Source organism: Oncorhynchus mykiss, chromosome 16 (assembly GCF_013265735.2).
Source record: "Oncorhynchus mykiss isolate Arlee chromosome 16, USDA_OmykA_1.1, whole genome shotgun sequence".
NCBI lineage: Eukaryota > Metazoa > Chordata > Actinopteri > Salmoniformes > Salmonidae > Oncorhynchus > Oncorhynchus mykiss.
Window position 1 is genome coordinate 18263728 of NC_048580.1, and position 23416 is coordinate 18287143.

A 23416-nucleotide genomic window follows, 5' to 3' on the forward strand; every position below is an offset into this window, starting at 1 on the left:
CTTGCTGCCAAATTCTCTAAAACGTTGGAGGCGGCTTATGGTAGAGAAATTAACATTCAATTCTCTGGCAACAGCACTGGTGGACATTCCTGCAGTCAGCATGGCAATTGTGCGCTCCCTCAACTTGGGACATCTGTGGCATTGCGTTGTGTGACAAACTGCACATTTTAGAGTGTCTTTTTATTGGCCCCAGCACAAGGTGCATTTGTGTAATGATCATGCTGTTTAATCAGCTTCTTGACATGCCACACCTGTCAGGTGGACGGATTATCTTGGAAAAGGAGAAATGCTCATTAACAGGGATTTGAGAGAAATAAGCTTTTGTGTGTATGGAACATTTCTGGGATCTTTTATTTCAGCTCATAAAACATGGGACCAACACTTTACATGTTGCGTTTATATTTTTGTTCAGTATAGTTGACCTGGTTAGCACTGTACTACAGATGAAGGATCTTAATTTGAGCCACTTTTCTACAGCAGTAATATAATCCTGCAGCAACAGGAATTATTTTGTGGATTATAATTAATGGACCTTTTTGTAGGGGTTGATACATTTTTTATTAGGGCAAATCAAGGTCTGAAATGTCAAAGTTGAAATTCTAAACTTTAGAGGCCTTTTTAAAACTCAAATACACTACATGTTTGCATTTCTCAGCAACAAAAGGGTGATCAAATTAAGATCCTACATCTGTAGTTGATCTGGGATGAACACAACATGGGCATGTAGAAAAGGCTTTTAGTGGTGTATGTGTGTCTATGTAGCGACCCTGAAGACTGCACAGCTCTACTTCACTTCTACATCACACACTCTTCTTCTGTGCGTGATTCTGGTCCTCACTATCTCATCCTTCCGTCTTATCTCTTCTTTCAGTGACGTGCGGTGAGGTCGGTGGCAGGGTAAGCACGGGCTATTATCAACGCCAAATTTACTCAAAAATAAAGCTTGATGAATCCCAAGTTCACCATGCAACAGATAGCTCCAACAACCAGAGTGACATAGGCTATTAACAAAAATTTACAAACAATTTTAACCAAATGTGAATACCAACGTCGCCAAGATACACAAGCGGTCGCCTACGATGGCATCATATTTCAATTTCATCCAACCAAAATGTCACACTGATTAACTCAAGTCCCCCATAGTCTGATGTAGCATTCAGAGTTACAACTGAAAGGCACTAAAAGACCAATATATGGACACATTTAATTGGGAAAAATTGCAACACAAACTCCATAGCCTTTCACAATGGATTTACAATTCTTCCAATGATCATGGCTATTCTGTGCCACTAGTGTAAAGTGAAGTAGCTAGTTACCTAGCTGTATAGCTAATCAGACGTGTGGCTTTCAGATCACAGACATCAGAAATGTAACACAACTTCAAGGATACATATAGTCATAGCGCGTTACAACTAAATAGCTAGGCGACAAACCAATGAATGGCGCAGTCAGCTAGCTAACAAGCTAGCTACACTAGCTAGCTAGTAGCTGCTCTTTGCAACTCGGGTGTATTTACAGCTTTTCTTTATTAGATTATCACTGGGTAACCACTGCCTTCCCTGCCTACCCTGACTGCACGTCACTGATCTTTTCCAAGTAGCAATCGTTCACTCCAGTATTTATGCCTTCTGTGCATGTGGGCTGTGCTCGGTGGCCTTGATGTTGCTCCGTAACGACTGAGCAGCGGAAATCATGGGGAGGGCGTGTTTCACTGTGATCCTTCCTGGGTAAAGCCTCTGACTCACTACTGTGTGTGTGCGGGGGAGGGGGGGTGCACTCGTGTGTGTGTGTGTGTGTGTGTGTGTGTGTTTGCCCAAGTTTGATGGACAGCTAAAGGTGGCAGGCGTAGGAAGGAGGGGGGCGGGGTGGTGATTGGATGAAGAAAGACATTAAAAAAACCAGACCAAAATCTCATTGTTTTCTCTTTGCACTTGGAGACTGCTGTAGACTTTAAGCTAGCCTTGAGAAGGAGGGACTGCACTGCTAATAATGAGGAGATTAATGTATTTTGTGGGAAAGTTGTCATTGAAACTTGGTGCTGAGAGTAATTCCCCCTCCTTGGGGGGGTAGGATGAACTTTTCCGCTGGAGCTGCGGGTCCCCGCTCAGTACGACAGGGGGGATGACTGAGATGGAGGGAGGAAGGGAGGGAAGGCGATGCAGAGCCAGGCTCCCACAGGTTCGGGAGAAAGAGAAGGAGAGGGAGAGAAAGATAATTAGAGAGAGAGGGGGAAGAAGAGAGAGGAAAGAGACAGAAAGAAGAGGCGAGAGAAAGAGAGAGAGAGAAAGAGAGAGAGAGAGAGCTCATTGTCCACCCCCTGCTCCCTCTATCAATCTAATGGGTGACAACCGCCTCTACATCCTCACACAAACCCCCTACACACACACAGCTCGAGGCTGCATTTTGCCAGGCTGCCTACGCTGATGCGGAGGGATGAATCATGGCATGGAATGGAATGGCACAGCATGACGTGGTGGCTGTGCATTGTTAACACAGTACAGTTTGGTACAGTTAGAGTACTGACATCCTGTATGGGACAACACAGCTGATGTCAGACTGTAGATACATGGGGACATGGTGTAGGTCAAGTAGCTATGCACCTGAATTCCAATCGGACAAAACAGTACAGAGAAAAAAACCTGGTAAAAACGGTGTGCAGGTGAGGTTGGTGGAGCGCTGCATATGGAGTGTAAACAAAACCAAAACATGTTTTTAGAAACCTTATTTACATACTGTAAGTATTTAGATCCTTTGCGATGAGACTCGAAATTGAGCTCAGATGCATCCTGTTCCCATTGAACATCCTTGAGATGTTTCTACAACTTGATTGTAGTCCACCTGTGGTAAATTCATTTGATTGGACATGATTTGAAAAGGCACACGCCTGTCTATATAAATGTCCCACAGTTGACAGTGCAGGTGAGCAAAAACCAAGCCATGAGGTCGAAGGAATTGTCTGTAGAGCTCCGAGACAGGATTGTGTTGAGGCACAGATCTGAGGAAGAGTACCTCATTCTTAACCTTTCTGATCTCCCCATCCCGGATCCGGGATCGTGAATACAGACTCAAGCTCATTACCATAACGCAACGTTAACTATTCATGAAAATCGCAAATGAAATGAAATAAATATGCTAGCTCTCAAGCTTAGCCTTTTGTTAACAACACTGTCATCTCAGATTTTCAAAATATGCTTCTCAACCATTGCAAAACAAGCATTTGTGTAACAGTATTGATGGCTAACGTAGCATTTAGCATTAGCATTCAGCTGGCAACATTTACACAAAAAAACAGAAAAGCATTCAAATAAAATCATTTACCTTTGAAGAACTTCAGATGTTTTCAATGAGGAGACTCTCAGATAGCAAATGTTCAGTTTTTCCTGAAAGATTATTTGTTTAGGACAAATCGCTCCGTTTTCTGCGTCACGTTTAGCTATGAAAAAACCCCTGTATCCAGGATTGTGTAAATCTATCAGCAAGCTCATTAGCATAACACAACGTTAACTATTTATGAAAATCGCAAATGAAATGAAATAAATATGCCATCTCTCAAGCTTAGCCTTTTGTAAACAACACTGTCATCTCAGATTTTCAAAATATGCTTCTCAACCATAGGAAAACAATAATTTGTGTAAAAGTAGCTAGCTAGCGTTAGCATTTCGCGTTAGCATTTAGCGTTAGCATTAGCGTTAGCATCCAGCACGCAACATTAACAAAAACATAAAAGCCTTCAAATAAAATCATTTACCTTTGAAGAACTTCTGATGTTTTCAATGAGGATACTCTCAGTTAGATAGCAGATGCTCAGTTTTTCCAAAAAGATTCCTTGTGTATTAGAAATAGCTCCGTTTTATACATCACATTTGGCTACCAAAAAAAATCCGAAAATTCAGTCCTCAAAACGCGAACTTTTTTCCAAATTAACTCCATAATATCGACTGAAAACATGGCAAACGTTGTTTAGAATCAATCATCAAGGTGTTTTTCACATATCTCTTCATTGATACATCGTTCTTGGACACATGCTTTCTCCCCTGAATCAAATGGTAAAGTAGAAGCAGCTGGCAATTGCGCACCGAATTCGACGCAGGACACCAGGCGGACACTTGGAAAATGTAGTCTCTTATGGTCAATCTTCCAATGATATGCCTACAAATACGTCACAATGCTGCTAAGACCTTGGGCGAACGACAGAAAGTGTAGGCTCATTCGTTGCGCAATCACAGCCATATAAGGAGAGAATGGAAAACAGAGCTTCAGAAATTCTGCTAATTCCTGGGTGATGCATCATCTTGGTTTCGCCTGTAGAATGAGTTCTGGGGCACTTACAGACAAAATCTTTGCAGATTCTGAAACTTCAGAGTGTTTTCTTTCCAAAACTGTCAAGAATATGCATAGTCGAGCATCTTTTCGTGACAAAATATCGCGCTTAAAACGGGAACGTTTTTTATCCAAAAATGAAATAGCGCCCCTAGAGCTCTAACAGGTTAAATGGAAGAAATGTGCAACCACCAAGATTCTTCCCAGAGTTGGGCACCCGGCCAAACTGAGCAATCGGGGGAGAAGGGCCTTGGTCAAGGAGGTGACCGAGAACCCGATGGTCACTCTGACAGAGCTCCAGAGTTCCTCTGTGGAGATGGGAGAACCTTCCAGATGGACAACAATCTCTGCAGCACTCCACCAATCAGGTCTTTATGGTAGAGTGGCCAGACGGAAGCCACTCCTCAGTAAAAGGCACATGACAGCCCGCTTGGAGTTTGCCAAAGGCACCTAAAGGACTCTCGGACCATGAGAAACAAGATTCGCTGGTCTGATGAAACCAAGATTGAACTCTTTAGCCTGAATGCCAAGAATCACGACTGGAGGAAACCGGGCACCATCCCTACGGTGAAGCATTGTGGTGGCAGCATTATGCTGTGTGCTTATTTTTCATTGCAGGGACTGGGAGACTAGTCAGGATCGAGGGAAAGGTGAACTTAGCAAAGTACAGAGAGATCCTTGATGAAAACCTGCTCCAGGGCGGTCTGAACCTCAGACTGGGGTGAATACACGTGTGCTAAATACAGGTGTAGCATCATACCCAATAAACCTGTAATTGCTGCCAACGGTGCTTCAAAACAGTACTGAGTAAAGGGTCTGAATACTTATGTTGTCACGCCCTGGTCTTAGTATTTAGTGTTTTCTTTATTATTTTGGTTAGGCCAGGGTGTGACATGGGTTTATTATGTGGTGTGTTTTGTCGTGGGTGATTGTTCCTGTCTCTGTGTTTGTTTGCACCAGATAAGGCTGTTTAGGTTTTCACGTCACGTTTCTTGTTTTGTTAGTTTGTTCATGTGTAGTTTCTTTATTAAAGAACCATGAATCAAAATAACCACGCTGCATTTTGGTCCGATCCCTGCTACACCTCCTCTTCAGAGGAACAGGAGAAAGAAAACCGTAACAGAATCACCCACCACAACAGGACCAAGCGGCGTGGTGACAGGCAGCGGCAGCAGGAGCAGCGAAATCCAGATTTCTGGACATGGGAGGAGATATTGGATGGTAAAGGACCCTGGGCTCAGCCTGGAGAATATTGCCGCCCCAAAGAAGAACTGGAGGCGGCGAAAGCGGAGAGGCGCTGGTATGAGGAGGCAGCACGGCGACGAGGATGGAAGCCCGAGAGTCAGCCCCAAAAATGTCTTGGGGGGGGGGGGTGGCTCACAGGGAGTATGGCGACGCCAGGTAGGAGACCTAAGACCTTGCTTACCGGAGGGCTAGAAAGACCGGGCAGGCACCGTGTTATGCTGTGGTGCGCACGGTGTCTCCAGTGCGGGTGCATAGCCCGGTGCGGTACATAGCAGCTCCGCGTATCGGCCGGGCTAGAGTAAGCATCGAGCCAAGTGTCATGAAGCCGGCTCTACGCATCTGGTCTCCAGTGCGTCTCCTTGGGCCGGCTTACATGGCACCAGCCTTGCGCTCGGTGTCCCCGGTTCGCCTGCATAGCCCAGTGCGGGCTATTCCACCTCGCCGCACTGGCAGGGCGACCGGGAGCATTCAACCAGGTACGGTTGGGCAGGCTCGATGCTCAAGAGCTCCAGTGCGCCTGCACGGTCCGGTCTATCCAGTAGCACCTCCACGCACCAGCCCTCCGGTGGCAGCTCCCCGCACCAGACTTCCTGTGCGTGTCCTCGGCCCAATACCACTAGTGCCAGCACCACGCATCAGGCCTACAGTGCGCCTCGCCTGTCCAGCGCTGCCAGAGCCTTCCTCCTCTACTGCGCTGTCGGAGTCTCCTGCCTGTCCAGCGCTGCCGGAGCCTTCCTCCTCTACAGCGCTGTCGGAGTCTCCTGCCTGTCCAGCGCTGCCGGAGCCTTCCTCCTCTACAGCGCTGTTGGAGTCTCCTGCCTGTCCAGCGCTGCCGGAGCCTTCCTCCTCTACAGCGCTGCCGGAGCCTTCCTCCTGTCCAGCGCTGCCGGAGCCTTCCTCCTCTACAGCGCTGTCGGAGTCTCCTGCCTGTCCAGCGCAGCCGGAGCCTTCCTCCTCTACAGCGCTGTCGGAGTCTCCTGCCTGTCCAGCGCTGCCGGAGCCTTCCTCCTCTACAGCGCTGCCGGAGCCTTCCTCCTCTACAGCGCTGCCGGAGCCTTCCTCCTCTACAGCGCTGTCGGAGTCTCCTGCCTGTCCAGCGCTGCCGGAGCCTTCCTCCTCTACAGCGCTGTCGGAGTCTCCTGCCTGTCCAGCGCTGCCGGAGCCTTCCTCCTCTACAGCGCTGCCGGAGCCTTCCTCCTCTACAGCGCTGTCGGAGTCTCCTGCCTGTCCAGCGCTGCCGGAGCCTTCCTCCTCTACAGCGCTGCCGGAGCCTTCCTCCTCTACAGCGCTGTCGGAGTCTCCTGCCTGTCCAGCGCTGCCGGAGCCTTCCTCCTCTACAGCGCTGTCGGAGTCTCCTGCCTGTCCAGCGCAGCCGGAGCCTTCCTCCTCTACAGCGCTGTCGGAGTCTCCTGCCTGTCCAGCGCTGCCGGAGCCTTCCTCCTCTACAGCGCTGCCGGAGCCTTCCTCCTCTACAGCGCTGTCGAAGTCTCCTGCCTGTCCAGCGCTGCCGGAGCCTTCCTCCTCTACAGCGCTGTCGGAGTCTCCTGCCTGTCCAGCGCTGCCGGAGCCTTCCTCCTCTACAGCGCTGTCGGAGTCTCCTGCCTGTCCAGCGCAGCCGGAGCCTTCCTCCTCTACAGCGCTGTCGGAGTCTCCTGCCTGTCCAGCGCTGCCGGAGCCTTTCTCCTCTACAGCGCTGCCGGAGCCTTCCTCCTCTACAGCGCTGCCGGAGCCTTCCTCCTCTACAGCGCTGTCGGAGTCTCCTGCCTGTCCAGCGCTGCCGGAGCCTTCCTCCTCTACAGCGCTGTCGGAGTCTCCTGCCTGTCCAGCGCTGCCGGAGCCTTCCTCCTCTACAGCGCTGTCGGAGTCTCCTGCCTGTCCAGCGCTGCCGGAGCCTTCCTCCTCTACAGCGCTGTCGGAGTCTCCTGCCTGTCCAGCGCTGCCGGAGCCTTCCTCCTCTACAGCGCTGCCGATCCCTGCTACACCTCCTCTTCAGAGGAATAGGAGAAAGAAAACCGTAACATATGTAAATGTGATATTTCAGTTTTTAATTTTTAATTAATTTGCAAACATTTCTAAAAAAACAGTATTTGCTTTGTCGTTATGGGGTTTTGTGTGTAGATTGATGAGGGGAAAAAACAATTTTAGAATACATTTTAGAATAAGGCTGTAGTGTAACAAAATGTGGCAAGAGTCAAGGGGTCTGGATACTTTCCGAATACACTGTATATGAAAACCACAAAACAAACATAAGTACAAAAAAAAAGTTTGTTCAATCAGTTAAACAAAGCATATTAATTATAATTGTACATGATATACTCAAAAACGAGAAACTATGTTTGATTATGTGTGTATGTGTGAGAGACTACATGGAGGGGATTATTGGAGAGTTTGGCCCATCAGGCGGACAATGTGAAGATAAGAATTCCATAGTCTGCTACCTCTGTATCTGATAGAGAATTGACTGCGAGGCGTGGCAGTGGGGAGGGTGAAGGTTATCGAAACGTCTTGTGTTATATAGATGGATTTCAGAATTAACATGGGAAAATCCATTTGAAGGGTTTAGCGTGACCTCAACAGCAGATATAGTGGCACGTGACCACTTTTGAGGTCTGAAAATGTCAAACATGACACCAGCTAACCCAGAACGTAAAGATGTGTATACATGCATGTCTGTCAGGACATATGGGCGTCGTTGTATGCCTGCTTTTTCCATCTCTGCCTGGCATACACACAGTCACACACTCACACATGCGAGCAAACATATGCATGCACATACACGTGTGTACACACACACTCCTCACTGGTATGTTAATAGGTTCTCAGTGTGTGTGCTAGTACAGAGCTGGCCATGTCTCTCTAAAAGGAGACTCCTGCCGGGGGAACAGGTGCAGCTGAGGGAGACTGGGTATTACGTGGGCACATGGTGGCGGGCAGGGTGGCACCCCCCTCTGAGCCCTGGACTGGCCCATTCAGGGTTGTGATATCTGAATTAGATGTGCCAAGCTTCTGCTGGGTTTTCCCTCTTTGTGCCACTGTTTCACACTAGAGATTCAGAAAAGCGAAGATGTATCTACCTTCTCCAACTACAAACTCTCCCAGTAATTCACACTCACAGTGACTCACTCCCCGAGTTCTTTGATTCTGAATCTATTGCCATTGGAATACATTCAGCTTGACCCATTTGGCTAGGGTTTATCACTTCCTTCACAAACAATTCATGCCCGGAGACAACACACTACACAGCTTGCATCTTTGTGGAAAAATGACTTTGGAAAGTATGCAAAACCACTGGAGAATGGAGATGCTTTTGTGACCTTTGTGAGATGTCTGAGCTTTTAATAGACAACTTTTAGTTAGTGAAAGAGAAAAAACTAACACTAACTTTTTTTGTAACTTTCAATGTGACTGTTACAATGACCAAGGAAAAAGGGAAAAGTGCACACATCCCACTGGTTCAGGTGCTGGACAGAAAAGCAAATGTGAGGAAATGAAGGATGTTTACAACTCTGATATATACCTAAATACATTCTAGTGGGAATGTGAGCAGAGCTTTGCTCACATCCTTCATGTCTTTCCTCAAAATGACTGCCCATGATAAATATAGATCCTCATGTTATGGGATACATATGTTACAGTACGGGAGATTGGGCTAAGTTGAGCCACCCTTGTTTCTAGGAAACCATACACAAAATGTATAATTTGACCAAATATTTAGGAACAGGTAATTTCATTGAGTCTGTGAAGAAGCAAGTTAGGTCCAAAAAACGAGTCAAATTAATTTATTGTGTTAGTTTCAAATGTATGTTTTCTTCTCAGGCCTAACGCAAGCTGGGATATGAGGTAACAACAGGGCCTATGTTAAAAGTGTTTTTAAAAAGTACAAATCAAATCAAACTTTATTTGTCACATGCGCCTAAGTGTAGACCTTACCGTGGAATGCTTACTTACAAGCCCTTAACCAACAGTGCAGTTCAAGAAGAGTTAAGAAAATATTTATCAAATAAACAAAAGTAAAACATTTGTAACACAATAGCATAACAATAACGAGGCTATACGGGGGTACCGGTACAGAGTCAGTGTGCAGGGGTACAGGTTAGTTGAGATAATTTGTACATGTAGGTAGGGGTGAAGTGACTAAAGTGACTATGCAATCCGGTGGCCATATGATTAATTGTTCAGCAGTCTAATGGCTTGGGGGTAGAAGCTGTTAAGGAGGCTTTTGGTCCTAGACTTGGTGCTCCGGTAGCAGAGAAAACAGTCAATGACTTGGGTGACTGGAGTCTCTGACAATTTTATGGGCTTTCCTCCGACAACGCCTATTACAGTATATAGGTCCTGGATGGCAGGAAGCTCGGCCCCAGTGATGTACTGGGCCGTACGCAATACCCTCTGTAGCGCCTTACGGTCAGATGCCGAGCAGTTGCCATACCAGATGGGGATGCTCTCGATGGTGCAGCTGTAAAACTTTTTGAGGATCTGGGGACCCATGCCAAATATTTTCAGCACAATGTTTTTGTTAGGTGTTAAGCCTGTGTTAAAATATGCTTAAAAGTATTAAAAGACAAAACTGTTATTGTGATTGTGTTGAATTGTGTTTGGGAAATAAAGATAAACATGGTTTTAAAAAGGTAGTGGTAATATTTAATTCAGTATAGACATTTGTAGGTGGCTTACCCCATACCCAGGAAAAGTTGTGCCGAGAGACCACTTTTTTTGCGACAAGCTATGTTTCAAAACTGTAATGAACTTTGACTATTTCAAGTGTCATGACGTTGCCCTCTTTGAGTACAGCGAGCACCATCCCCCGCTCTCTGCTTCTACAACCAGACTGCTGTGGTCAGAGGTCGTAAATTCCTGAGAAGACCTCATGGACACACAGTTATAGAGAGTAGTTTTTCATGGAGACAAAGGAAATCCTTCCACCTCACAGAATTTGAGGTACGAACAAATTTCATGTTCCAGAAAAAGTGTAAAAGATCGGTGAAGAATCCAGCTACGAACTGGTCCGTTTGGCACAACTTGGGAAGCTCAAGAGATACGGTGTGGCCACATTACCATAACGCTGTTTATACAACAGCCTCAGGTAGGATGTTGTATAAGATGAATGAGTGAGTATGATACTGTTTGTATAATTGTGTATATGATTGTGGACTGTTTAATGAAGAAAAATACAATTCCCTTTTGATTCGAACTAAATCAGAGGACCGCCCCGAGCCCAGTTAGGGTCAGACATCCTAGGACAGCCCTCTTCTGCCATTCCGAATAAAACCCAACTTTGAGAAATAATAGTCAGACCAAGCTTACCTCAATTACGAGATGGCTAAAGGTTGTAGAATCTTTTAACCATAACATGTGGTTAAACTCTTAGACTATCGATACCGACAGAATAAGAACAAGTCTTTGATACTAATTACTAGTCTGCAGCTAGGAATTCAGTATCATTGAACGCGAAGAACGACAACCGCCGAAACACCCATTCTATAACGAATGTCACTTTGAACTATCCCCTCTAACCAAGACAGCGAGAGGGAGAGAGACGGACAATTCTACAAAATAAAGACTTTTCACCAGCAATCAAGACGACACACTGAGCGTAAATATATATATTGATTGCAATTGTTCCCGAATGAGTGAGCGTTCATGTGTAAAGGATTAGCATTTTAATTGTTATAATTAACTCTGTAGTGACTTCTTGGTAAAACCCCCACTCCCCTTTTGTCAAACAAGCCGCCATGCCGGGTCAGCCCACTAGGGCACATTCTATCATTTCATGTAACCATATCTACTGTTTGTTTATGCATTTATGTGAATTACTTAGTTAGTAATAAATAAATGATTTAAGACAATTGATGTATGGATGACTCATAGTGAAGACTGGGTTCGTGCAGATAACCAACCTTTTACGATGTTTGGAATGAAACTAACGTGAGGTAAAATAAATAAATCATTAATCAGAAGACTATTGATCAGATATGGAAATATCTGAAAGGTTATATTGGGAAATTATAACTTTGTAATCTGAATACTTTCCTTGGTGCCCCAACTTCCTAGTTAATTACAGTTACATGATTATTCAGTTTAATCCAGTAACTAATTACAGAGAAAGTAAAGACACGACACAAGGGATACACAACATCCTGAAATATATGTAGACATCTTTGTTAGAAAGAATATTATATTTCCCTTGACGGAGTGACGCTGAATGTAAAAAAAAATGGCTCAACTTACTCCACTCTCCCATATTTGGGATTTAATGAATACCTTGCTATTTTACATACACAAATCAGATCTGATCTCAAGAAGAATCGATATCTAACCCCACATAGCAGGCACACCACACAAGACAAAAGGCTGGTGGCAACAACAGACACTGATTATGCAATATTATGCATGCTGATATCATCATTTTTCAGTAACTATCAATAAAGCATTAATTTCTTCCCTAATGAGGTCCTTTGATGAATCTGAACCACAACGCTGAATCTCTGTTACTGTAGCGACCTCACCAGTATGCACAGTATCCGGTGCTATATGTGGCTGTAGTACAGCCATAAAAGGTGGTAGAAGGTGCCCATTTGCTCTCGGGAGAGTACTGCGGCGCTCTGTCTCTGTGTGTGCCGGTGCAATGTGTGCCATCTCAGCCCCAGGTAATGTATGACTTCCTGTAGCAATCGCTCTAATGAAGCGGGCAGGGAGGGGGAGGCAGCTAGAGCCCAGTAGGTTTGAGAGATATAGAGTACTGAGAGAGAGAGGTGAGGGGTGACAGAGCGAGAGAGAGAGACAAAAAGAGAGACAATATTTTGTGGAGGGAAGCTAGCTAGCTGAGTATGCAGCAGCCAGAGAAAGGCCAGTCAGTGATAAATGCCCTGTCTCTCCAAATCAAAGTTTATTGGTGGGGTACACAGATTTGTAGATGTTATCGCAGGTGCGAAATGCTTGTGTTTCTATCTCTGACAGTGCAGTAATCCCTATTAAGCCTTGAGACATTTGAGACATGGATTGTGTACGTGTGCTATTCAGAGGGTGAATGGGCAAGACAAAATATTGAAGTGCCTTTGAACAGGGTAAGGTAGTAGGTGCCAGGCGCACCGGTTTGTGTCAAGAAGTGCAACTCTGCTGGGTATTTCACGCTCAACAGTTTTGCGTGTGTATCAAGAATGGTCCACCACCCAAAGGGCATCCAGCCCACTTTACAAAACTGTGGGAAGCATTGGAGTCAACATGGGCCAGCATCCCTGTAGAATGCTATGTATAGTCCATGCACATGACGCATTGAGGTTGTACTTAGGGCAAACAAATTCCCAGTTCTTCCATGGCCTGCATAATCACCCATTGAGCATGTTTGGGATGCTCTGGATCGACGTGTATGACAACGTATTCCAGTTTCCGCCAATATCCAGCAACTTCACACAGCAATTGAAGAGGAGTGGGACAACATTCCACAGGCCACACTCTACAGTCTGATCAACTCTATGCGAAGGAGATGTGTCGCGCTGCATGAGGCAAATGCTGGTCACACCAGATACTGACTGGTTTTCTGATCGACGCCCCTGCCTTTTTTTAAAAGGTATCTGTGACCAACAGATGCATATCTATATTCCAAGTCATGTGAAAGCCATAGATTTCGGGCCTAATTAAATTATTTAAATTGACTGATTTCCTCGTATGAACTGTTAACTCAGTAAAATCTTTGAAATTGTTGCATGTTGCATTGATATTTTTGTTCAGTGTACACTGCTCAAAAAAATAAAGGGAACACTAAAATAACACATCCTAGATCTGAATGAATGAAATATTCTTATTAAATACTTTTTTCTTTACATAGTTGAATGTGCTGACAACAAAATCACACAAAAATGATCAATGGAAATCAAATTTATCAACCCATGGAGGTCTGGATTTGGAGTCACACTCAAAATGAAAGTGGAAAACCACACTAAGGCTGATCCAACTTTGATGTAATGTCCTTAAAACAAGTCCAAATGAGGCTCAGTAGTGTGTGTGGCCTCCACGTGCCTGTATGACCTCCCTACAACACCTGGGCATGCTCCTGATGAGGTGGCGGATGGTCTCCTGAGGGATCTCCTCCCAGACCTGGACTAAAGCATCCGCCAACTCCTGGACAGTCTGTGGTGCAACGTGGTGTTGGTGGATGGAGCGAGACATGATGTCCCAGATGTGCTCAATTGGATTCAGGTCTGGGGAACGGGCGGGCCAGTCCATAGCATCAATGCCTTCCTCTTGCAGGAACTGCTGACACACTCCAGCCACATGAGGTCTAGCATTGTCTTGCATTAGGAGGAACCCAGGGCCAACCGCACCAGCATATGGTCTCACAAGGGGTCTGAGGATCTCATCTCGGTACCTAATGGCAGTCAGGCTACCTCTGGCGAGCACATGGAGGGCTGTGCGGCCCCCCAAAGAAATGCCACCCCACACCATGACTGACCCACCGCCAAACCGGTCATGCTGGAGGATGTTGCAGGCAGCAGAACGTTCCCCACGGCATCTCCAGACTCTGTCACGTCTGTCAGTGTGAACCTGCTTTCATCTGTGAAGAGCACAGGGCGCCAGTGGCGAATTTGCCAATCTTGGTGTTCTCTGGCAAATGCCAAACGTCCTGCACGGTGTTGGGCTGTAAGCACAACCCCCACCTGTGGACGTCGGGCCCTAATACCACCCTCATGGAGTCTGTTTCTGACCGTTTGAGCAGACACATGCACATTTGTGGCCTGCTGGAGGTCATTTTGCAGGGCTCTGGCAGTGCTCCTCCTGCTCCTCCTTGCACAAAGGCGGAGGTAGCGGTCCTGCTGCTGGGTTGTTGCCCTCCTACGGCCTCCTCCACGTCTCCTGATGTACTGGCCTGTCTCCTGGTAGCGCCTCCATGCTCTGGACACTACGCTGAAAGACAGAGCAAACCTTCTTGCCACAGCTCGCATTAATGTGCCATCCTGGATGAGCTGCACTACCTGAGCCACTTGTGTGGGTTGTAGACTCTGCCTCATGCTACCACTAGAGTGAAAACACCGCCAGCATTCAAAAGTGACCAAAACATCAGCCAGGAAGCATAGGAACTGAGAAGTGGTCTGTGGTCACCACCTGCAGAACCACTCCTTTATTGGGGGTGTCTTGCTAATTATTTCCACCTGTTGTCTATTCCATTTGCACAACAGCATGTGCAATGTATTGTCAATCAGTGTTGCTTCCTAAGTGGACAGTTTGATTTCACAGAAGTGTGATTGACTTGGAGTTACATTGTGTTGTTTAAGTGTTCCCTTTATTTTTTTGAGCAGTAAATATACAGTGTCTTCAGAAAGTATTCACACCCCAGTACTTTTTCCAAATTTTGTTGTGTTACAGCCTGCATTTAAAATAGATCACATTGAGATATTGTGTCACTGATCTACACACATACCCCATAATGTCAAAGTGGAATTTGTTTGTAGAAAATAAGTATTCAGCCCCTTAAATAAGTTCAGGAGTAAAAATGTGCTTAACAAAACACATCATATTCTGTGACTAACATTCTAATTATTTAAGTTATTAATTAGGCTTTGGAGAGTGCATCATTACACCCAGTCACTACAAAGATACAGGCGTCCTTCCAAACTCAGTTGTAAATAGCTCAGGGATTTCACCATGAGGCCAATGGGGATTTTAAAACAGTTACAGAGTTGAATGTTTGTGATATGAGCAAACTGAGGATGGATCAACAACATTGTAGTTACTCCACAATACCTAAATTACAGAGTGAAAAGAAGGAAGCCTGTACCGAATAAAAAATATTCCAAAACATGCATCCTGTTTGCAATAAGGCACTAAAGTAAAACTGGAGAAAATGTGGCAAAGAAATTCACTTTATGTCCTGAATATAAAGCGTTATGTTTGGGGCAAATCCAACACAACACATCACTGAGTACCACTCTTCATATTTTCAAGCATGGTGCTGGCTGCATCATGTTATGTGAATGCTTGCAATCGGCCAGGATTACGGATTTTATTTTACATAAAAACGAATGGAATACTATAAGCACATGCTTATAACACAGCTATAAGCACAGGCAAAATACTAGAGGAATACCTGGTTCAGTCTGCTTTCCAACAGACACTGGGAGACAAGTTCTGGAACACTGGAATTGCTTACCAAGACGGCATTGAATGTTCCTGAAAGCCTAGTTACAGTTTTGACTTAAATCGGTTTGAAAATCTATGGCAAGATTTGAAAATGGCTGTCCATGAATGATCAACAATCAACTTGAAGATTTTTTTAAAAGAATAATATTGTACAATCCAGGTGTGCAAAGCTCTTAGAGACTTGAGGCGTTTTAGTAGAAACACAAGGAATAGAGCAGTAAGCAGATATGATTAAAATAGCTGAGTAGGCAATGCCTAAGTCACGAAGCAAGCAGCCCTGGAACTTTTTACACACCTTTGTTATAAGCCAAATTAACTACAATATCCACGGCCAGTTATAGTATTGTTGTCAAGTATATACCACAAAGACTTGATTTCAGAAAAGGTGTCCTACAACCATTTCAAAAGACATTTCAATTGGATCTTGCATTGGGCAGGTCCACACTTTTCTGCTGTTTGTTAAAGTAGTTGGATCAGCCTCCCTGTAGGCCTATGTGACTCTCTTGTGCAGTGAACCGCCTCATAAATAGAGGTTACTGATATCATCGGTGGTGCACTTCATCTTCCATGACAACTAACCCCCCAAAGTCATGGTGGAACGTGAGGAGACTGAGGTCAGGTTACTGTGAATTAGCATGGTTGGTCAGTTAGCATGGCTAGCTAGCATGCTCAGAGCACAAGGCTAGCCTAGAGTGTTAGCATAGGATATCTAGGGAAAATACTGTGGTGAGGCAGCTTGTGAACTTGTCAGTTGCCACTGACGTCTATGCTTCTCACTGCCCTTTCACTCACTGAATATTTTACAGTGTCAGTGCCAGAAGAGTCTGGAAGTCCCCATTAGAGTCTGTTTATAGACATGCAAGGAGCGGCATTAGCCTTCCTGGCATTTTAGCAACGTCTTCGTCAGGATGCTGAAAGCATGGAGTGATGATTTGAGAGCAGCCAGAAGCTCCAGTTATGAATATTACTGTAGTATGAGTACCTTTGTACAATTAGTGATGACTGGACCAGGTGTTACACAGAAATTATGCAGAGAGCTCTTTGGCCATGCACACCAGTGGTGGATTTGGCATCGAAAAAAGGATGCAACTGGACGCACACCACACATATCTACATGCACTATATATGCAAAAGTATGTGGACACCGCTTCAAATTTGTGGAATTCAGCCACATACCTGTTGCTGACAGGTGTATAAAATCGAGCACACCGCCATGCAATCTCCATAGACAAACAATGGCAGTAGTATGGTTTTACTGAAGCGCTCAGTGACTTTCAACGTGGCACCGTCATAGGATGCCACCTTTCCAACAAGTCAGTTCGTAACATTTCTTCCCTGCTAGAGTTGCCCGTCAACTGTAAGTGCTGTTATTGTGAAGTGGAAATGTCTAGGAACAACAACGGCTCAGCCGCAAAGTGGTAGGCCACACAAGCTCACAGAACGGGACCGCTGAGTGCTGAAGCACGTAGCGCGTAAAAATTGTCTGTCCACGGTTGCAACACTCACTACCCAGTTCCAAACTGCCTCTAGAAGCAACTTCAGCACAATAACTGTTCGTCAAGAGCTTCATGAAATGGGTTTCCATGGTCGAGCAGCCGCACATAAGCCTATGATCACCATGCGCGATGCCAAGCGTCGGCTGGAGTGGTGTAAAGCTCGCCACCATTGGACTCTGGAGCAGTGGAAACGCGTTCTCTGGAGTGATGAATCACTCTTCATCATCTGGCAGTCCGACGGACGAATCTGGGTTTGGCGGGTGCCAGGAAAACGCTACCTGCCCGAATGCATAGTGCCAACTGTAAAGTTTGGTGGAGGAGGAATAACGGTCTGGGACTGTTCATGGTTCGGGCTAGGCCCCTTAGTTCCAGTGAAGAGAAATCTTAACGCTACAGCATACAATGACATTCTAGACGATTCTGTGCATTTAACTTTGTTTGGGGAACGCCCTTTCCTGTTTCAGCATGACAATGCTCCGTGTACAAAGCAAGATCCATACAGAATTGGTTTGTTGAGATCAGTGTGGAGTAACTTTATATCAATTTTTTTTACCCCCCTTTTTTATCCCCAATTTCGATATTGTCTCATAGCTGCAACTCCCAAATGGGCTCGGAAGGCGAAGGTTGAGTCATGGGTCCTCCGAAACATGACTCGCCAAACCGCGCTTCTTAACACCCGCCCGCTTTACCCGGAAGCCAGCCGCACCAATGTGTTGGAGGAAACACCGTTCAACTGACGACCGAAGGGAGTCGCTAGAGCGTGATAAGCCAAGTAAACGGTGTGGAGTAACTTGACTGGCCTGCACAGAGCCCTGACTTCAACCCCATTGAACACCTTTGGGATGATTTGGAACGGCGACTGCGAGCCAGGCCTAATCGCCAAAAATCAGTGCCCGACCTCACTAATGCTCTTGTGGCTGAATGGAAGCAAGTCGCCTCAGCCATGTTCCAGCATCTAGTGGAAAGCCTTCCCAGAATAGTGGAGGCTAAAATGGCGCCGGAGGAGATGGCTGCCGTTTTACGGTCTCCTAACCAATTGAGCTATTATACGTTTTATTTTCGCAATATTTTAAAATTATTTTGTACATAATGTTACTGCATTATGTACAAAACAGAAGAAAAGAGCTTCTGGATATCAGGACAGCGATCACACACCTCGGATTAGACAAAGATTTCTTCTTCAACAACAACAACAACAACAGCAGCAAGCAGGACTTGCACGATATTCTCCAAACACCCTACAGGGCAGATATCTCAATTATTCGCAAAAGGAAGCGACACAGAGGACGAAGAGCCGGATGTCTTGTCCGGACCCACAGAAGACAACTAGGAAAGCTGCCGTTGCTCGCCAACGTGCAATCATTGGACAATTAACTAGACGAGATAAGATCATGAATATCCTACCAACGGGATATCAAAGACTGTAATATCCTATGCTTCACGGAATCGTGGCTGAAAGACGACATGGATATTCAGCTAGCGGGATACAAGCTGCACCGGCAGGATAGAACAGAACACTCCGGTAAGACGAGGGGGGGTCAATCTGTGCATATTTGTAAACAATAGCTGGTGCACGAATCTAAGGAAGTCTCTAGATTTTGCTCGCCTGAAGTAGAGTATATTGTGATAAACTGCAGGCCACACTACTTGCCTAGAGAGTTCTCAGCTATAGTTTTCATGGCTGTTTATTTACCACCACAGACAGATGCTGGCACTAAGACCGCACTCAGTCAGCTGTATAAGGAAATAAGTAAACAGGAAATCACTCACCCAGAGGCGGCGCTCCTAGTGGCCGGAGACTTTAATGCAGGGAAACTTAAATCAGTTCTACCAAATCTCTATCAACATGTTAAATGTGCAACCAGAGGGAAAAAAATTCTAGGTCACCTGTACTCCACACACAGAGACGCGTACAAAGCTCCCCTTTCCTCCATTTAGTAAATCCGACCACAACTCTATCCTCCTGATTCCTGCTTACAAGCAAAAATTAAAGCAGGAAGCACCAGTGACTCGGTCTTTAAAAAAATGGTCAGATGAAGCAGATGCTAAACTACAGGACTGCTTTGCTATCACAGACTGGAACATGTTCTCTGATTCTTCCGATGACATTGAGGAATACACCACATCAGTCACTGGCTTTATCAATAAGTGCATTGAGGACGTCGTCCCCACAGTGACTGTACGTACATACCCCAACCAGAAGCCATGGATTACAGGCAACATTTGCACTGAGCTATAGGGTAGAGCTGCCGCTTTCAAGGTGCGGGACTCTAACCCGGAAGCTTACAAGAAATCCTGCTATGCCCTGCGACGAACCATCAAACAGGCAAAGCGTCAATACAGGGTTAAGATTGAATCATACTACACCGGCTCCGACGCTCGTCGGATGTGGCAGGGCTTGTAAACTATTACAGACTACAAGGGAAGCACAGCCGCGGGCTGCCCAGTGACACAAGCCTACCAGACGAGCTAAATCACTTCTATGCTCGCTTTGAGGCAAGCAACACTGAGGCATGCATGAGAGCATCAGCTGTTCCGGACGACTGTGTGATCACGCTCTCCGTAGCCGACGTGAGTAAGACCTTTAAACAGGTCAACATACACAAGGCCGCGGGGCCAGACGGATTACCAGGACGTGTGCTGACCAAATGGCAGGTGTCTTCACTGACATTTTCAACATGTCCCTGATTAAGTCTGTAATACCAACATGCTTCAAGCAGACCACCATAGTCCCTGTGCCCAAGAGCACAAAGGCAACCTGCCTAAATGACTACAGACCTGTAGCACTCACGTCCGTAGCCATGAAGTGCTTTGAAAGGCTGGTAATGGCTCATATCATCACCATTATCCCAGAAACCCTAGACCCACTCCAATTTGCATACCGCCCAAACAGATCCACAGATGATGCAATCTCTATTGCACTCCACACTGCCCTTTCCCACCTGGACAAAAGGAACACCTATGTGAGGATGCTGTTCATTGACTACAGCTCAGCGTTCAACACCATAGTACCCTCAAAGTTCATCACCAAGCTAAGGATCCTGGGACTAAACACCTCCCTCTGCAACTGGATCCTGGACTTCCTGACAGGCCGCCCCCAGGTGGTGAGGGTAGGTAGCAACACATCTGCCATGCTGATCCTCAACACTGGAGCTCCCCAGGGGTGCGTGCTCATTCCCCTCCTGTACTCCCTGTTCACCCACGACTGCATGGCCAGGCACGACTCCAACACCATCATTAAGTTTGCTGACGACACAACAGTGGTAGGCCTGATCACCGACAACGACGAGACAGCCTATAGGAAGGAGGTCAGAGACCTGGCCGGGTGGTGCCAGAATAACAACCTATCCCTCAACGTAACCAAGACTAAGAAGATGATTGTGGACTACAGGAAAAGGAGCACAGAGCACTTCCCCATTCTCATCAACTGGGCTGTAGTGGAGCAGGTTGAGCGCTTCAAATTCCTTGGTGTCCACATCAACAACAAACTAGATTGGTCCAAACACACCAAGACAGTCGTGAAGAGTGCACAACAAAGCCTATTCCCCCTCAGGAAACTAAAAATATTTGGCATGGGTCCTGAGATCCTCAAAGGGTTCCACAGCTGCAACATCGAGAGCATCCTGACCGGTTGCATCACTGCCTAGTACGGCAATTGCTCGGCCTCCGACCACAAGGCACTTCAGAGGGTAGTGCGTATGGCCCAGTACATCACTGGGGCAAAGCTGCCTGCCATCCAGGACCTCTACACCAGGCGGTGTCAGAGGAAGGCCCTAAAAATTGCCAAAGACCCCAGCCACCCCTGTTCTCTCTAATACTGCATGGCAAGCTGTACCGGAGTGCCAAGTCTAGGACAAAAAGGCTTCTCAACAGTTTTTACCCCCAAGCCATAAGACTCCTGAACAGGTAATCAAATGGCTACCCGGACTATTTGCATTGTGTGCCACCCCCAACCCCTCTTTTACGCTGCTGCTACTCTGTTTATCTTATATGCATAGTCACTTTAACTATACATTCATGTACATACTACCTAAATTGGCCCCACCAACCAGTGCTCCCACACATTGGCTAACCGGGCTATCTTCATTGTGTCCCACCATCCGCCAACCCCTCTTTTACGCTCCTGCTACTCTGTTCATCATAGCCTATATGCATAGGCACTTTAACGATACCTACATGTACATACTACCTCAATAAGCCTGACTAACAGGTGTCTGTATATAGCCTTCCTACTCTTTTTTTCAAATGTCTTTTTACTGTTGTTTTATTTCTTTACTCACCTACACACACACACACACACACACACCTTTTTTTCCTGCGCCATTGGTTAGAGCCTGTAAGTAAGCATTCCACTGTAAGGTTTGCACCTGTTGTATTCGGCGCACGTGACAAATAAACTTTGATTTGATTTGTTATAGCAGCAAAGGGGGGACCAACACCATTTCAATGCCCATGATTTTGGAACGACATGTTTGACGAGCAGGTGTCCACATACTTTTGGTCATGTTGTGTATCTTCCTACTAATCATCTCTCTCCCCCTCTGGCAGGTTGAGGCTCTGAGCAATGGAGTCTCTATTCGGCGGTGAGCTTAGGCTGCTGGGAGGTGGCGAGGGCTTAAAAGAGGACGGCTGTGGCGACGTGGGCTGGTCCTCCTCACCCCTCCCTGAAGACATGTACTCCGCCTCCCACTTCACACTCATCACCGCCTACCAGGACATCAAGACACGGCTGGCGGGCCTGGAGAGAGAGAACAGCGGCATTAAGAGGAAGCTCAAGATCTACGAGATCAAGGTAGGCCTCAGAGCTGATAGGTTGACAGATGAGCTTTTCCTGATCCTGACCATGTGACATGACCAGGAAATAGTCTAAGCTCCAGTTAGGGGTCTGAGATGTTTCTGGGAAAGACAAACTCTTTGGCCCAAGCAAGTCTCTTCTTATTATTGGTGTCCTTTAGTAGTGGTTTCTTTGCACCAATTCAACCATGAAAGCCTGATTCATGCAGTCACCACTGAACATGTTGAGATGTGTCTGTTACCTGAACTCTGTGAAGCATTTATTTGGGCTGCAATCTGAGGTGCAGTTAACTCTAATGAACTTATCCTGTGCAGCATAATTAACTCTGGGTCTTCCTTTCCTGTGGCAGTCCTCATGAGAGCCAGTTTCATCATAGAGCTTGATGGTTTTAGCGAATGCACTTGAAGAAACTTTCAAAGTTCTTGGCATTTTCCATATTGACTGACCTTCATGTCTTAAAGTAATGATGGACAGTTGTTTCTCTTTGCTTATTTGAGCTGTTCTTGCCATAATATGGGCTTTATCTTTTACCAAATAGTGCTATCTTCTGTTTACCACCCCTACCTTGTCACAACACAACTGATTGGCTGAAACGCATTAAGAATGAAAGAAATTCCACACATTTTTAACAAACTTTTAACAAGGCACACCTGTTAATTGAAATGCCTTCCAGGTGACTACCTCATGAAGCTGGTTGAGAGAATGCGAGGAGTGTGCAAAGCTGTTATCAAGGCAAATGGTGGCTACTTTTAAGAATCTCAAATACAAAGTATGTGTCTAAGCTTTTGACTGGTACTGTATATATTTTTACTGTGTAAATAGTTCAAAGTAGTCATTGAGCATAGTTTGAATGGTTTGTTAAACTTTTAAATCGATGGTTTTTGTTTTTAAACGTGGAATTGCCCAGGAGTCTCACTTACTTACTGACGGCCTTGTGATTAGAGTGTCCACCCTGATATTGGAAGGTTGAGAGTTTGATCCCCGGCCGAGTCATACCTGTCCAGGGGGTGTACTTGCACATCAAGCTGCCTCACGCTACAGAAAAAGGAGTCTCCTGCTCCTATGAGCTGTTCCAGCTCGCAGACGCCAAGTCTCGTGCAAGGCTACTTACTGACAAATCTAGCTTCCATATGCCCTGTGTTGATGACTACCACTGTTGCATGTTGCATGTGAGGGACGAGGTCTCAGTATCCCATCTGTGGTGGTATTGTGCTGAGTAAGTGATGTGTCACCCCCGCTCTCTACATGCATGGAGTAGCAGGAGAAGTAGTGTAGAGGAACACAGCTGGTGCAGCAGATGAACAGTCTGAGCTGCCCCACCTGGCAGGGGGGACTCTAATGTGACCCTGTGGGACAACGCTGCAGGTGGGATGAAAGAGAGGAGAGAAAGCGGACAGGATGGAGAGAGAGGGGTGGAGGGAAGAGA

At 46.0% G+C, this 23416-nt stretch overlaps 1 protein-coding gene across 1 annotated transcript in view; it reads left to right on the top strand.

The window, feature by feature from the left end:
* The window catches only part of tbkbp1 (TBK1 binding protein 1), a 71803-nt gene that overhangs the window by 11898 nt on the left and 36489 nt on the right, over window positions 1-23416 (top strand). The window contains exon 2 of the mRNA XM_036946373.1: window positions 21744-21987. Within this exon, the coding sequence (XP_036802268.1) occupies window positions 21760-21987 (228 nt within the window). The 5' untranslated portion in view covers window positions 21744-21759. The remainder of the gene's footprint in view (window positions 1-21743; window positions 21988-23416) is intronic.